Source organism: Phaseolus vulgaris, chromosome 11 (assembly GCF_051622355.1).
Source record: "Phaseolus vulgaris cultivar YP4 chromosome 11, ASM5162235v1, whole genome shotgun sequence".
NCBI classification, from domain to species: Eukaryota; Viridiplantae; Streptophyta; class Magnoliopsida; order Fabales; family Fabaceae; genus Phaseolus; species Phaseolus vulgaris.
The window spans coordinates 2,286,245-2,303,978 of NC_143508.1; the positions used below are offsets into that span (position 1 = coordinate 2,286,245).

General features: G+C 29.3%; 2 protein-coding genes across 2 annotated transcripts; both read right to left on the minus strand.

The window, feature by feature from the left end:
* Positions 1-1,367: 1,367 nt before the first annotated feature.
* LOC137835787 (serine carboxypeptidase-like 34) lies at positions 1,368-8,622 on the minus strand. Its single transcript, XM_068644838.2, has 10 exons — positions 8,202-8,622; positions 3,985-4,095; positions 3,768-3,863; positions 3,582-3,674; positions 3,392-3,480; positions 3,032-3,310; positions 2,432-2,568; positions 2,140-2,232; positions 1,951-2,056; positions 1,368-1,732 (listed from the first exon to the last, which is right to left on the minus strand). The coding sequence occupies exons 1-10, from the start codon at positions 8,500-8,502 to the stop codon at positions 1,583-1,585; spliced, it is 1,455 nt and encodes a 484-aa protein (XP_068500939.2). The 5' UTR covers positions 8,503-8,622; the 3' UTR covers positions 1,368-1,582.
* Positions 8,623-14,170: 5,548 nt separating this feature from the next.
* LOC137837448 (zinc knuckle (CCHC-type) family protein) lies at positions 14,171-17,734 on the minus strand. The gene is made up of 5 exons (XM_068646799.2): positions 17,315-17,734; positions 16,963-17,085; positions 15,688-15,787; positions 15,023-15,147; positions 14,171-14,605 (listed from the first exon to the last, which is right to left on the minus strand). The coding sequence occupies exons 1-5, from the start codon at positions 17,618-17,620 to the stop codon at positions 14,393-14,395; spliced, it is 867 nt and encodes a 288-aa protein (XP_068502900.2). The 5' UTR covers positions 17,621-17,734; the 3' UTR covers positions 14,171-14,392.

Here is a 17,734-nt window from a genome sequence, read left to right on the forward strand (position 1 = left end):
TTATGTACTAATATATTACAATCTTATGATATAATCATATTATTATATTGAATTTAAATTAGTGATTGATATATTATAATCTTAGTGATGTAGTCACATGATCATTGATATTTATGATTATAATCTTAGTGATATAGTCACATGATCATCGATATTTATGATTATAATCTTAATGATTTAGTGATATAGTCACATGATCATCGATATTCATTAATGGTTTGTGTCTAGCATAACGAAATTTTTTTTTGGAGGAATGTATGATTTTTCTTTTGGTTGTTCACGTTCTTTTTTGTGAGGTCATGGGTCGATCTTGCTACATAAGGGTAAGGATGGGTGATGTCGGAGGTCTATTAAGTCTCATTGACTTACATCTTAGGTTGAAGAGTTGAGAGGTCATAGGTCAATCCGGTTAACATAATGTAACAAATTATATCTTGATCCAGAAAAATAATAATAAGATACCCTTAAAATCTTCATAAAGGACAGGGTGCTGAATTAGCTGAAGAGGGGATTACGAAAATTTATGAATGAATTAAGTCAGAAAAAAGACTAAATACAAGAATAAACATGTGAGAGGTTTTCTATAAGAGAGAAGGAAAGCTAATTAAAGAGATGAACCAACACGACTGAGAATCACTCTTTCTGACTACCATGCTTAGTTAAAGGTTACTCTCCACTTTTGACTAAACACTTTTGTTTTTCATGTTTCTGCCTCATTCATGTTCCAATCTCAAGTTTGGAAGAAAAATAAGGAGAAATGATAGCTTAAAACTAATTCCACCCACGTAAAGAGAGCCAATGGGACCCACTGTCTTGTTTTTTATGTTTTCAAATTTTTGGTTCCTTTTGCTTTTCGGGTCCCTCTTTTTAATATTTCCACCTCCATAACTTTTGTTCTCCTAAAGAAAATAGTCTGGGCCATTTGTTCAGCCCAGCCTTTTATTATTCAACAGCACGTTTTTCTTACATATGCACTACCATGTTTTTTTTTAAATCCATGGGCCTATTCGGCTGGCCCAACATTTTTATTATTGTTACTTCCATTTTTATTTTCCGACCTTCAGATTTTAAAAATTATGGGCTTGTACATTTGGGCCTAACATTTCTACTATTTGTCACCTTTTTTGCATACACACCACCGACAACTTTTTTGTGAAAATAAAACAATATATATATAATTTTTTGCACTACATTTTTTAAACTTACATGAAGGCACGCGTCATTCGTATTTAATAAATATAGTCATTTGAGTATTTATATGATCATACTCCTCTTTTACTTAATAATTTTTTCATGAAAAATTAAAAATATATATATATATATATATATATATATATTTTCTTCAAATAAAATGAAATTGACGTGAATATTCAACGGCATTGGTGTATAATTATTGTATGATTGTAAAGAGTATTAAACATAGATACTTCAATTCAAACGATGGAAACAACTTGAATTTCTACTGTGTATTCAATCACCACCCGAAAGAGTCTTGAAAAATAGAAGTGGGCGTATAAGAAATCTCCATTCTTAATGCGAAAGAAAGTAGAAAGTTGAAAATGTGAAATGAAAAGAAAAGTGATTAAATTGGTTGAGATGGTAATTTCTTATTGTCTATGAAATGTTGAAGTAATTGCAGAGCTTGCTTGGGAGTGAAAGTAGGAACTTGATGCCCAGCACCTCTTATGGTAACAAAAGTAAGACCATCATACACAATGCTCCATCCTCCCACCTGTAACACACCACACCACTTCAGATCATCCGTTATCAGACAGTTATTAGACAATCCATATATATGTAGTCTCATGCACGATTTGGTAGTCTCAGTATGAAGAAGAAAAATTAGATTATATCGAATAAAGATTATGATATTTCATAGTATTTAAACTTACTTCATTTCTTAATAATAAACCTACTTCATATTTTGGAAACAAAATGTGCTTTTCTTACCTGTCTGCTAGTATACCACGCCCTCCAATCCTCCACAACCCCAAGCCCCAACTTTCTCAGTGTGTATCTTGTTGCTGTTACTGGAATTCTTCCATCAGTATCTCCACTGTATAAACAAACCAATCAAATATAGATATTAAACCTATGAGATTTGATAACAAATATGTTGCAGTAATCTAATTAATGTACCTGTAAACCCAAATGCGAATACCACCAGCAATAAGCTTCTTGAGGACCGGAAGAATGGACTCTGGTGAGTCATTCCAAAATGTGATGTTATCACTAAGGACAAACACAACAGATGGACAACATCAATACATATTTCATTTGATTATACTATGTAATAATAAATATAGCACAAAATAAGGTTGACTTTGATGATGTTTTTCACTCTATAATGTTTTTACCAAAAACTGATGTTAACCTATCACATGAATAAATGTCTTAGCTAGAATGGGAATTCAAAAGGGTGGATGAAAACCTGCAGTGAGTCCATGGATAGGGAATTTTTGTGACATTGGCATGCAGTGCCTCTTGGACTTCTGGTCTGTTCAGGTAAACTTCAGTGTAATCTGATGCACAGGGATCATATCCAGCTCGGTTTCTCTTCCACCCATTCTGTTCAAACATGTTCTATAAGATTTACAAAAATCGATCTTCTCTATTTCTTAAATTCTTATAGATCAGTGTTTTTGTTAAAAAATAGTTTTGTTATTACATATTTGTTAACAAGGTTAAGATATGACTAATGGTTTTCGTTTACACATGATGATAAAGTGATCAAAAAGTGATTCTTTGAATTTTACAACTGATACTAGAATTCAGAAATTATAGTCTTTATATAGAAAAAACACAAACTTAAATCTTTATATGACATTTATAAATGCATCAATATAGATATAAAAAAAATTAGTCTTTTTCCACAGCCTCCACCAGCCTTTATCTAACAGAAAAAAACTAATACACACTGAAGCTTCCTTTTTTTTCTGTCCAAGATTAATTCTTAAAGTAAATTTTGAAACTGGTTAGTTGATTGTGGGGGGATTTTACTTTAGACATGAAAAGTTGGTGGAAAGCTCACAATTTTGGAAAAAATTTGAGAAGGTTCCTTTGTGGTGGTGCTGCTGAGGTTGCTGAAACACCTGGGAGTGTACAAGCTATACATGTCAATAATCTTGTACACATCAAAGTACTTGTTCAATTCCACGTTGCATTCAGTTGTTTGGTTTTGAATTGGACGTTTGAAATCGCATATGGCTGTGATATTATGGTACAGTGCATCTGATATCACTGCATGATCCCATGCATAATCTATCATACCCTTTTGATCCGTTTCATCGTCCAATAATGCATTTCCAATCTGCACAACCAATGTCACTCTCTCAAATTAATATGTGATTATAAACATAAAACATTATGTAATGTAATGAGAGAGTTTTACCAGAAATCCTTTGAAGTTGATGTAGTCTTTCTCAGCATGGTTGAGATTATTATCGAAGATAAGCTCAGAAAGTTGTGGAACATAGTGCCCTGAAAAGTATGAAACGAAAAAAGGTCCAAATCATATCCTATACACCTTCAGTTAAGAAATATATTGGTGTTTTAGAACATATATATGCATGTAAATATACCTGCATAGCTTTCACCAGCAATGTAGAACTTGTGTGATCTGAACTGTGGGAACCTCCTAAACCAGTTGATGATAAAGGTGTGTGAATCTTTAGCTGATGTTGAAAACATAGCAGCATTAATAAATAACACTTGGCAAAATCAGAAGAACAAAAGAGTAAAAAAATCTTATGTGACAGCACTATTACCAGTAATGGCATCACCAAGCTCACTTATATCACTGCTGGTGTTGGTGTAGGAAAATCCCACTCCAACAGGGCTTTCCAAAAACAGAAGATTGACAGCTGCAGAAATCATATAGGTTAAGGATCATCACTTTTTCTAGCTTAGTCTTTTTCAAAAGAATAGATGCTTATGCTGCAAAAATACTATCAACTTCTGAGTTAGGAATTTAAATTGACCAACCATTGTTCCATGAATAAGGGTTCAACTTCAGCTTTGGCTGGCTACTGTCTTGGGGAAAGAAGGGTCCTAGCTCCTCTGCTTCTCCATAACCAATTGAAGAACAACCAGGCCCTGAACAATATTCATGTGTATTTTCAGTATATTAATTCCACTTATGTTCAATAAGTAATTTTGCATGAAAATAGTTCACTTTGTTTTTGCAAATTACAATTTTAATAAAATTTGTTTAAAGAATTTAGAGTGAAGTCGTACATGATCAAATCAATATAAGATTTTTTTTAACTGGTTGAATACGAATTTTACTTTAAAATCGTTCACATAATATACAACTTAATATTTTTATAAAAAAATTTACCTAAAATTATAATTTAGGAACAAAATTACATAGGGAAATAATTAATTATAATTTTCTTATTTATGATCAAATGCCTCAAATGAACAAAAAAGAAGAAGTTTATTGTCTTGTATTACCGATTTTTATATGATAATTTTTTTTGTAATCAATCAGTATATACATGAATAAATTACAGATATGTGACGAATATATTAACAAATAAAAAATAAAAGATGTAACGTATAACTAACTTCGAAAGTGACTAGCCATAGATGGTGATGTATGTGGAGGATATATATATATATATATATATATATATATATATATATATATATATATATATATATATATATATAAAATACAAAACGAATATGAATTGAAAAATCAAAATCAAATTTAAACTAATTGGAAAAGTTCGTAATATTGCTAAATTCCAACTTCCATGTAATTATCATTGTAAACCAAAAAGGTATGAATTGAAAAATCAAAATCAAATTTAAACTAATTGGAAAATTGCTAAATTCCAACTTCCATGTAATTATCATTGTAAACCAAAAAAGTAAGTAATGTTTATCCAAAAGGCAAAAGGCAAAGAAGCCATAATGATTTGGGATTCCAAAATTGAAAGAATGAATCCATGGAGTTGTTCAAGAGTTTAACTTTCATAAAACAAAATCATTGAGAACCTTAACAACCTTCACAAAGATGGGGAAGTGACAACCACACTTTTTTATTCATTTAATAATCATTCTCAATATAAAGTTTTTTAATGGCAATAATATATAAACTTTATAAGTCGAATGAAGCTACTTATATATTATTCTAATTCTAAATTAAATTTTTGGTTTATATTAAATAGATTAAATATATGATAGAAGGTTATTTATCTATTGGCAAATACTTTTAATAAAATTATTGAAATTAAATTTAGATATAATGATAAAAAGGAGTACATTGAAAGGGATAAGTAGCTAACAAAATAAGTATAGGAATAAAGACAAAAAAAAGAGTGATAGTTTGGTACACTTGAGAGAGAATCATGTGAATTGCATCTTTAAAAAGAGATAAATGATAAAGTATTAATATATAAAGAGAGTAGGAACTTCATCCTCTAAGTAGTTGTATTCTAATTCATAATATACAATTATTAGCTTTTAAAGTAAGTAAAACAAATACTTATGATTAAAATAAAAATGTATACATAAGTTAATTAAATAAATAAAATACTTATTTTTTATATAGAGAAAAAAGGACTAGACCTGAAATTTTTTGAAAAAAGTAATGTGTAGATTTGAGTAACTTAATAGGACACAAATTACTAGAAGATGACTTTTATAAGTAATTAATTTGAAAACGGTTTTGAAAAAAAAAAGTAAAAGATGAAAGTGGTTAACAATTAATAATAAAAAATCTTAGAAAATCATGAGTCAAGAGAGAAATAAAGTAAAATATAAATATATTTTTATCATATTCAAAGGCCAGAATTAGAATTTATAAAACAAAAGTGATTATTAATCTTTAAACAAATTTGTAATAACTCAAGATAAGAAATTATATATTGATCAAATTCATATTGATTTTTTTATTTATGTAATTAATTGTGAAATATTTAAACTCCAAATCTTATTCCAAAAATAATAATGAAATGTTATAAAGATTGGACGCTAGCCATGTTATTATACATCTTAAAAATTTTAGGAAAAATTATATACTAAAATCATATATATTAACAATATTATAGTAAACACTACTTATACGTAATTAAAAATAAAATGAATTTAAATAGATAAAATACAATTAATTTTTTTATAAAAATGAAAGTAAAAGCTACTAATTTTACTGTTTTTAAGCCTATAGAAAAAAGAATATATTGAAATTTCAAAGTCAGAACTTTTGTTACTTGTGCACATGTTTGTTAATGTTTGATCATTCTCCTTTTTTTATTGCTGGTGTTAGTAATCTAAAGTTTTTTTGCCTTTATGTTCCTATCAACACAGGAAAAAGTGGGGTTCTCACTTCGGTTCAAAGCAATATTCATTACTTCAATTCATTTTCATTATGGCAGTTTCAGCTGCAACTTGAAGCCACTGACTCAGACTTTATAGTCAAATTTCCAATACAAACTTATTTTTTTCTTGTTGACCTCTATGTAACACTAATGGAGAAACACTTTCCATCATACTGTAAGAGTGTCGTCAAAGAGACTAAATTAGTTATTATATTAACTAAATTAGATATTATTTTACGGATTAAAAATATTATTGATTTTTAAATTAGTTTCTAAATTGGTATCTAATTAGCTACCAAAACTTATAGCTAGTTAGATATCAATTTAGAAACTATGTATCAATAATATAAACTAATTTAAAAATCAATAATATTTTTAGTATCTAAAATAATGTATAATTTAATCAATATACTAACTAATTATTTTTAGTTTCTAAAATTGATTTTCTAGATATTAATCACACCTTAAAAAATCTGTACACCAAAAATGAAAAAAAGAGAAGCTAGTAGCTAAAGCTTTCTATCACCAATAAATTAGTTTAGCAAATGAATTTGGAAAAGGATTAGGTAACCTGTAAATTAAATATGTTGTTGTCAAACTGTGCAAGAAACAACTCATATTAATTATTCATAACAAAATGTGTGTATGAGTGTTAATGGATGTGGCAAAGTTGGTTTTCTCTCCTAAAAGAATAGTGAAAAAAAGGTTTCCTTCTACATCTACATTAATTGTTTATGCCCTCCATAACATTTATAAACCGTTTGAATGGCAAGTAGCAAGTCCTTTTCCTGATGCAGTAACCATTATTGGCATAAAGAAAATTCAATTCTGATATACTTTGAAACAAACCAAGGTTTCAAACTTTAAAACCGGAATGTGTTTGATAACTGACCCTATCAAATTAACACGACCATGGTAAAGATCAATGGATAAAACAACCTTTGGCATAACATGTTTCATACGTTGACTGCATAAAATGTCTGGTTTTCCTGATTAAACTATTTGAAACTATGATGGCTTTGCATATAATCTGGAGCACTTTTATGTTATTCTTTTAGGATTCAAACAATGAGTGGTGCATGACTTGCGCCAAGGAAAAATACCTGGAGTGGAGATCACTTATGAATTATGATATTCAATTTGTATATTGCAATGCCACATTTTTGTTTTAAATCATTAACTTGCTTTTTCATCTTGTGAATGTGATGAGGCTGCACGTGTTTTAGCTATATACAGAAGAGTTTTGTTGAAGCTTCTTCAACTTAGGTCGTAGAAACTAAGGAAAGGCACACCATGTTTGCTTCAGAATTGTTTTTTAGCAGTTTTCGTTTCTTTTCTTCCTTTTTTTTCCCTAAAGAAGAGTTTGTCTTTAACCAGATTTATACACTCACAAGTAATATATAGTTGACACGGAATTATTATATGTGGAAACATACGAATACCAACATTTTCTTGTCACAATCATTCACATGCAAAATTGGTATAAGAATCAGAACCCAGCTGGTAATTATACCATTATCAGTAACACATGATAGTATTTACCCTATATATACATGTGTGTGATGTTAATATGTTATGATAAAAACAAAAAATTCTTGTTAAATTTATGTATTCAAGAAGTATTATCAAATCCGCTTTAAGCCTAATTCAACTCATAAAACCAGTTTATGATATCAGATCGGATAGTGGGTGACCTGATAAGCCTATCAAACTCTTACTAGAATAAGTTTAAAAATTTTGATCTTATATTAAAAAGTAGACTTTAAGCTTTGCAATTTATAAATCGATTTTATGAGATTAAGTTAAGTTTAAAGTTCACCTTTAAACGAAGGTAACTATGATATGATAGAAAGAGATGAGTTGTTGATTAGGTACCTCCATTGAGCCACAAGAGAACTGGTTTTTCTTCTGGTTTTTGAGTGGCTTCAAAGAACCAATAAAACAGTGCTCTTCCGTGAGTTTCATTGACTGTGATATAACCTGCATATTGTTTGAACTTCACTGGTGGTTGCCCTGGTAATCCATAAACTCTATCAGCTTCTTGTTCTGCAAGTACTTTCCGACTAGAATAACTATCATGATCAGATACTGAAAGCTTTGACACAGCAAAAGCTGTTTTGGTGAAAGAGAGAAGAAGCAGAAGAAGAATATTGGAAATAAGTGAAGAGAAAGCCATAACTGATAATGTGTGTCCCTCAGTTTCTGTGGCTTTGGTTGAAATAAGGAAGAGAGTTGAGAAAAGAAGAAGAATGATGTGTATGAATTGCACATACTGTTGCTTTATCTATAAATCCCCGAAAACCACACTTTGGAATGGCATAATCAATTTTATTATTAAATATATTGGACCACCACAATGTCTCCGTCAATCTCTATTTCTAGATGATAAATATTAAATAATATAATTTTTCAAATGTGATAAAGAAAAATCACTATTACCTACTTATTATATATGATTTAAATTTGTAAATAAATTAAAACTTATTGATGGATTTATCTACATTTGTTATGATCTCCGTGGGTAAGATAAAGTTATTTATGGAATTTTTTATATGTTGAAATAATTTAGCGACAAAAATGTATAATAAAATTCCTACATAATTTTTGTGAGTTTTGAGGAAAAACTCTTACCTATAAATACTACGTACAGATAAGTCTATAGATATTTTACGTAGATAATATTTTTAAGTAATAATTTTAATTAAAATTTATAAAAATTACGTATAGATAAAATTCATGGGTAATTTTTGTAAATAATATTCTCAAATACAAATATTACTTAAGAATTTATATTTGTAGATAATATTTACCTACATATATTATTAATTATATACAGATATTAATAATATTATTATTAATTCTTTATTTGTGAATTATTAATTAATTATTTATGAACTATTAATTATTTATTTATGTTTTTTTAATTAATTACTTACTGATATAAATCCATGTAATTACCTATAGATTTTTCTTCTTATTATTAATAATAATATCGTTATTAATATTATTAAATTTTTTATTTTAATATTTTTATTGATACTATATTATAAATATTACTATCATTAATATTATTATTATTCTTAAAATTATTAATGTTGTTATTATTAATATTTTTTATTTTATTTTATGTTTGAAATTATTATTATTTTTGTATATATGATTTTTATATTTCACATGTACTAAGTGTGTTTTGACGCGAAAGTAGGTTATGTTACACTACTAAGCACATCAAAATTATATAAAGGAGTTGCCCAACTACTTATATATTCACTTTGGAAATTTTCTTTTTGTTTTTTAACTTGAATATACAAGCTTTCGTTTTATTTATTTTTAATTTGAAAGTAATATATTTAAAGAACTATGTAGATATTATGAAAAAAATTGTATATATCTATATCTTCTAGATATTGATTTTTGAAGATATTAATTAATAAAAAAATAATATTACTTTTAAATAGACAAAATTAGAAAAACTTGACTAAAACGAATAAAAATAATTTAAAATATTAGTTTGAACTAGTATTTTAAAAATGTAATTTTAAGTTTAATCTAAAATATTTTTTAATTTAAAAGAAAGTATGAATTGTTTACTGTTTATTTAAATTATTTTTCTATGTTCGGTATATTATTTGAAAAATATTGTTTCTTTTTCTCACAATTTTTTTTTATATATATTTTCAATATTAATACACTTGATATACTAATACAAAGTTCTAGACCAAATTCTTATTAAAAGTGCTAAATAATCGAGTATAAGAATAGGAATACTAATAAATAAAGTTATCATAAATTTCAAAAGAAACAAATTGTTTTATAATATACATTAGTTTAACTTTTTTATAAATCAAGCATTGTATTTTTTATTTTTTAAACTTGTGAAGGTATTATCTTGAAATCGTTTAAGAATATTCACTACAAGAAAGTTACATGAAGTACATACTCACATAGTGGACAATCAAAGTAGACATGGTTTTTTGTCAGCACTCCTTTTAGTAGTTTCGATGTGTCTTTGTAGTCAAATTTAAGAGTGAACATGCTAACATAGGGTTGTCAATAATTTTTTTTGGTACGGGTTGCTGTCAATATATTTTTTTAATTAAAACTATGTATGAATATCATTAATTCTAGGATTAAATATATTTTTTGTTATTATATTATAACACAAAATTAATTTTTGTCTCTAATTCAAAATTTAGACCATCTTAATATTTGTAGTATGAAAATTATTTGAATAAGTCTTTTTATGTGTGAAATGTTTGATAATTTTTTTCAAAGATTGTTAATTTTTTTCAATGATAGTTAAATTTTTTAAAATTTATTGTTATTTTGATCGGAAACTAATGCTTACTATAACTACACTCCATCGAATAATGAAGTGAAACCTCAAATTGAATTAATTTCTCGTATAAAAGTACTTATTCCAATCATTTTCATAATACAATGAAAAGGAAATAGTCAAAAACAAAGAGAAAAACTAATTTTATTTTATATTACAATAACAAAAAAATATATTTAACCCTTAATTCTAACAAAACTCCTTTAGATGTTCTCAAGAATATTTATGAGATTTTAGTTAATCTAAATGTTGTTTGAAGTGAGATTAGACATATTCTATTCTCCTTAAAGACAGGTTTTGTTTGGATTGTTTTGGGAATAATTAAAAGAGATTGCAGATTGGACTTTTTCAAAGGTTTGGAAATTGAGTGGAAGTGAAAGTTTTGTATTTGAAGGGACATTATTTGCCAAATGGTCAATTGCTTTGGGTTCAAATCTTTGAAAATTGCTTCAACAAACATATCATCCACACACACTTTCCTTTACACTGACGTCTAACAAGTTTTACATAACATATCAATTGGGATTAATCATAATTTATATTTGTATATATATAATTTTTCTTAATATACCAAAAAAAATATTTAAAAAAATAAATAATCTAGTCATAATTCTTAACTCAGAATTGTGTTCCCTAAGCCCAGAAAAAGTTGCACAGTATTATGTGGGTGGCTGCAACCAAAAAAGGTAGTGAATAGAGTCAAAGGAACAATAGAATGTGAATATTCTATTCCAATTTTCTGCCGGCTTCCTGTATTTAGGAAAAACTACATTAAGCTACACATCCGGCCCAAAACGGCAAGGTCAAATTAGTGAGGAGAAATAATTATTTATTTATGTAAAAACAAGATAAAAATAAATGAGTCTTAATTATTGAGTATCTATTAAAAAATTATTTTATTCGGGTTTTAAATATATTTTAATTTTGTTTACATAACCTATTATTTGATTTGGTTGTTCTACTTGTATAACTAGATAGAAACTCATCAATTTGAAAATTGATTTTTCTTCTTCGGTCATGTTTTCCTTCCTTATCTTTTTGTGTTCAGATTTCATCTCTCGATCAATAATGTATTTGTAAAAAGTTCTATGATGCTTAAATGAGTATTCAGCATTTAAAGATGATTAATATCATAATAAAAATGTACCTTATTCTTCTATAACATACTTGTTTATAGATTTTTTATTATTATTATCAAAACTTTCATGTTATGCATTGTTTATAGAGTTTGTAATGTGTTATATTATTGATGGATCATATTTAGATTTTTTAACTATTATGGGACTTTTTTTTTGTTTTTACCAAAATGGGGTCATTATCAAAAAAATTATAAATTTGAGGCAAGTCGTGTCAAGTTGGCACGACTTTGTCCACATCATATTTTTAAAAAAATCTTGTTTTTAAATAAATATATATTATAATTATTTAATTAAAATTAAAATTATAAGTTATGTAATATTTGAAATTAATTTGATAAATATTTTTTTTATGAAGGAATAAGTACTTAGGTAAAGAACATGAGGAAATTAATAATCAAACTTGAAATTGAATTTTATTATCAAGCTTGTTTGTGCGGACAATTGCTTCTATTGTGACATTCGATTCTGCAATATGAACATTTTTTTTGTTTTTAATATTTTTTATTAATCTAATAACCAAATTAATATATTACATTACCGTCAAACATGATCCATACACAATTATTCATTTTTTTATTGCTTAAAACTAATACCCTTAGAAAATTATGTATCAAATTAATTTTAAACATTACATAACTTACTACTCAATATATAAATAAGAAAATTTTACAAAAAAAATAAAAAATAATATATATATATATGACGTGGACAAAGTCGTGCCAACTTAACACGACTTCAGGCTGACGTGACAAAGTCGTACCAATTTGAGACGACTTCTACATATGAAGTCGTGACAAGTTGTCACTTCCAAATTTATAACTTTTTTTAAAACGACCCCATTTTGGTAAAAATAGAAAAAAAGTCTCATGATGGTCAAAACCCTTCATATTTAACCTATATAGTAATTTAAAATAAAATTACCTAATCTTTTTATTTTACTCTAATACATTTATTTTGGATAGTCGACCTTTGATACCAAATGTTAGGTTCGAGATCAACTAGTACAACTATAAACTAAATAAGTTAGTTTGTCCTTTTGTCTTCAACTAAATAGTGAACCAACATATCCTTGACATGGATTTGGTAGATTTTATTGCGAGTGTGTGCAAAAAATCTAGAAAAGGAAACGGAAAAAGTGAGATACAAACATGAGCGTCTAAGTTGAATACACAGACACACCAATAATTGCTGTAAAACCCAAATCTTCGAATGAGGAAGCTCCTCTGCCATTGGAAGAAGATTTTAATTCTAAAGTGGTTGAATTTGTGGCACCTATGATGCTATAATTGATAACTCTCCTTGAATTCTAAATTTATTACAGATTTATTGTGCGGATGATATAAACATGGAGCATATTTGTTCACGGAAATTCCAACCTTCCTATAGCTACTTATTTTGTTATTAAGAATGCATTTATAATGCTCCTTTCAGTAATTTCTGGTTAACATGTCTTCTAAATATATATATACACAAACACACACTGTGTGTAAGAGTGAGTTGGATCAACCCCATGCATCAGAAATTTTTAGGATTCACGAAACAACTACGCATTTTTTATTTGAGAGGCGAGTCTGAGGCAATTTCTCCCTCCACCATATCAATTTCAACATGCACCCAATCAACTCTAAAAAATACAAAAATACCCTTCCTAAATGACGAAAATAACTTTATATAAAAATGGGAAAAATTATTTTTGAAACTTTTATTTGAAATATTTTGGATTTAAATTTTCGGAACATATTTTTGAATTTTGAAATTTTTTATCCAGGATGTATTTTTAGTTTTGTGTTCAGAATTTTTTTTTCAGCATGTATTTTTTTATTTCTCAATTATAATTATTATTTTGGATTTTTTAATTTGGAATAAGGGTAGTTTTGAAAATTTAAAAAATTGATATGGTGCAGGAGGGTAGTTTTCGAAATTTAAAAATTTGATATGGTGGAGGTTAAAATTGATATGGTGCAGGAAGAATTTGCCCGAGTCTGAAATGAAAATCCAGCCCAATTCAATACAAATCCATTGGACCGCGGCTTCTCATACGGAGCTAAATCTCGCGGCTTAGATCACCTACAAAATTGAATTCCATGAAGATGAATATATCAGAATTATCTAATAATTCTTGTTCCATAGTTATATGTGATTTTCACTCAAATATTGTTATGGCAAGTTGTTAACTAATTTCTACATGGTTCCAACTCTCTACTTCACAATTTTCTTGGACATCTTCACTTATTTCAGTTTGAATTTTTCTAAATTTTCAGAATGATAAGTGTTACTAGAGAACTGAGGTAAAAAAAAAAAAAAAAAAACACTCTGTACATGTAGGTAACACTGTCTGCTGGTCTTGGAAGTGATTGACACTGTCAATGTAACGTCTCCAAATATGGATAGAGTGCCCCTTAACAAATAAAACAAGTTCGCCGCTTAAAACTTAAACATTAAGCTATATCGGCAGGAATCGATTCACTGTTCATATAACAGTCACCAAACCAAAAACAATGAACTATTTAACAAAATGGGGGACTTAAGACCAACTAAACAGGTGCGAAACAACGATAAATAATGGTTTTTATTTACAATTGAGATCAAAGTTAGGGGGCTTGTGATGAGGGAGCTCGAGCAGCACGCCTTTGCAGTGCCTTCAATCTATTTGCTTCCATACGAGCTCTCTGATCTTCTGTTATCTCAGCTTTGCCAGACTGGCTGGATCCATTATTTTGGACTTCCTCTGCTGTGTTTTCGGTTGCGTTACTTTTTGAAGCCATGCTAGTGCCAATCACATTGTCCGTGGACTGAGAAGGTTCCTGTAATAAAATAGGAAGGTGGATTATGTCATTAAGACTGACATAGGCTCCTTGTTACAACTTTTGGTTTGATTGAAAAGGTAAATACGAATTAACAGACATGAAGAGAAAGAAATGTAAAAGAAAATAAGCTACACTCTGATTTGTTTTAGGTTTTTACTTCTGCATACCACTGGACAAGGATAACTGAACTGCGATTAGCTTTTTTTCACTATAATTCAGATCACTCATAATCTTCTGACAAATTTGTCAGAACCAGTATCCTAAAGAGATAATTTCATATTCCTGATTGGTTTAGATAAATACAGTTGATAGGGTTTCTTTCACCAAGCAAAACATTCAAAGTTGTTTTTACAGATACATTAAAACATATCACATTATAAAAGAACTAATTTTGTCTAATGTAAATTAACTTACTTCGGTAGCTTTATCATATATATCATTAAGCATGTCTTCCTGAATGTCAGTAATATTTTCAGAATCCGCAAACACATCTTTCTCTTGAAGAGTTGCGCCCCCATCTTCAGCAGATCCAGCAAATCCTAAAGGAAAAATTTAGAAAAATGCATGAGTATCTAAATAAATACAACCTAACTAACTAAATCTAGTCAATAATCATAACAAAGTTCCAGTGAATTATATTGAATCAGACGGCTGCCCTGTGATTGCAATAAGTTATGGGGAAGTTTGTTCAAAATTGAAGATCGAACCTAGAATTGGTCGAGTTGGATCAAATTGTCGATTTGTGCAATTTAACATTTAAGAGATACACACATGCTTGACGAAAACGAAACTTAAAAGAAATGATTTCTAAGTAAAAACTATATCCGAATAACTAAATACAGAGCTGGTTAAGTCAATCAGCGGTACTCATTAACCGTACTTCGAACACCATCAACTATTTGAATTGATAATTGATCCTAGCTGAAAATAACACGCAAAAAATTGTATGTCCTATATTAGGTGTTGTTCTATGTAATTAATTTATAATCACACATCCATTAGAACATAAGTTAAAACTTAAAACCAACAGACTAATGTATCTTGAGACCATGGTAGCAAAATTATGGTGAAGTAGATACCGTGTTCATCAATTGGAATGTCATGCACAACCAGTGGTTCACGCAGTTTTGTTGGATCTCCACCACTTGCAACTCTTTCTCTCAATTCTCCAAGGCATGTCTGCTTATAGAACAGGAGAAAAAGTTAACTGATGGTCACTAAGAAACCCTTTTTTGTGTAGATAGAAAACTGGAGGTATACATATAAAAACAGAGGTATACATATAATTGATAATGCAACAGACACAGCCTCTCAACAAATACAAACACACAGACTTCATATAAAAGAAACACCAGATGAAATGAAGAAATTGATATTTTAATTCATGTATGTATCAACTGAATTCAAAAACAGGTCTTGAATGAAAATCTTTTACGGCAAACAGTTCTAGAAACATAGATGATGTGTTCGTAGATTAAAGAAGTAGCATCCTCTTTGCACGAACAAAAAGCTAATATGTACATTTTCAGCAACAAAGAACTACTTCCAAGAAAGTTACCCATGATGATTGTTCCATTTGATGTGCATTTTGGTTACCATGGGCAATGGCAGCTGGCCACTTCAATGATTATAGTTTATTTATAGCAACAATACTTTAAACATTGGGATCTTGGACAGCTATGGAATACTTGTTGAAACACAAATCTCACTTAATCTTCTAGATTACACTGGGTTTCTAGAAGCATTGTGCTTAACATAGAACAAATTCTGTCCACGTATTTTACCAAATCCATAACCTTCTGAAAGTATCATCATCGTAGTAAAAAACTTTACCACAATCCAAGATTCTTTCAATTCCATAAATATATCATAAAATAAAAATATAGTAGACTTCACAACAAACAAAATTTTGATGTCGTCCTTTGAGTGATATAATTGTTTTACGAGGTTCAGAATTAAAGTTTCACTTTGTTATACCTTTAATGAACAGGTTTGCAATATAAAACTGTAATTTAAATTCAAGAACAATACCAAAAGTACCAAAAGAACTACATCCAAGTAGAGTCCCTACAATAACCTAGTGCGGTCTCAAATTAATTATGCAAAACCAACATGATAATTAAGAATAATTTAGCAGCCAAGTAGATTAAATCAATTTTACAAAATTGGAACAAGACGTACGGCATGAGTGCAATTCTTAAACTAGTGTCACAGACACCTAACGGTATGATATAACCTATCTACTACTCTTTTTATCTTTCTCTATATTGAGCATAGTTGCATGCCAACATCTATAACCAAACAAGTACACGATGATAGACAGTTTGAAAAAATATAGTGAGGAGAAACAGTACCTTGACACGCCTGGTAGCAGCAACTTTCTCCACTTTATGAATAAACTGATTGAAAGAGTAATAAGGAAGCAAGTGAGAGTGCCATTCGGTGTACAACTGAAGCAGGTTACCCAAATCACGAACCTATAAAAAAGCACACGCATCATTAAACAATTCAAAGGAGTGGTCCAAAAGCAAACCGAGCCAGTTACGACAAGAAAGTACCAATGAGCACGCGTAACGAAGAGAGAGCACAAAATTTTAGAAAGAAAAGAAAACGCATACACTAACGCTGGCTCAAATTGCAAACGGCGCGCATTGAATTAAAAGAAAAGAAAAAAAGCGATTGAGATTAACTTAAACAGGAAATCACCTCGTGGCCGCGACCACGGTATTTGAACTGGTGAGGAAAATAACGAAGGACGTAACCAAGGCCTTCGTCGGAGAGAAGAATCTCCGGTGTTAGTTTGGGCTTTGCTCGGGGGAGTTTCTTGGGCTTTTCGGCGGCGGATCTGGGCTTGAAAGAAGAGGAAGAAGGAGTAGAAGTGGGATCGGTGGAGGTGTTAGGGTTTGGATTGGGATTGGGATTGGGAGCAGAGAAAGGACAATCTCGTGACCAGTGACCAGGTCGGCCGCACTTGTAACAACCTGTGGCGGTTGCTGTTCCTTTTCCCTCCATTTTTCTTACTTCTCACTGTTCACTCTCCTTCTACAAAACACCATCTATCGATCTTGTCTGCAGAAATTTAATTGGGTTTTTCACTCTGTTTTCGCGGGAAATGGCGGGAAACAC

Bases quoted from the DNA above. Each gene is read 5' to 3' on its own strand.
- LOC137835787 (XM_068644838.2), bottom strand. From the start codon at position 8,502: ATGGCTTTCTCTTCACTTATTTCCAATATTCTTCTTCTGCTTCTTCTC. The intron at 3,675-3,767 runs GTAATAGTGCTG...TTTCAACATCAG, and splicing joins GCTTGGTGATGCCATTACTG to CTAAAGATTCACACACCTTT. The intron at 3,311-3,391 runs GTAAAACTCTCT...TTGGTTGTGCAG, and splicing joins TCAACTTCAAAGGATTTCTG to ATTGGAAATGCATTATTGGA.
- LOC137837448 (XM_068646799.2), bottom strand. From the start codon at position 17,620: ATGGAGGGAAAAGGAACAGCAACCGCCACAGGTTGTTACAAGTGCGGC. The intron at 17,086-17,314 runs GTGATTTCCTGT...GCTTTTTTATAG, and splicing joins ACCGTGGTCGCGGCCACGAG to GTTCGTGATTTGGGTAACCT. The intron at 15,788-16,962 runs GTACTGTTTCTC...TTCTATAAGCAG, and splicing joins CTGCTACCAGGCGTGTCAAG to ACATGCCTTGGAGAATTGAG.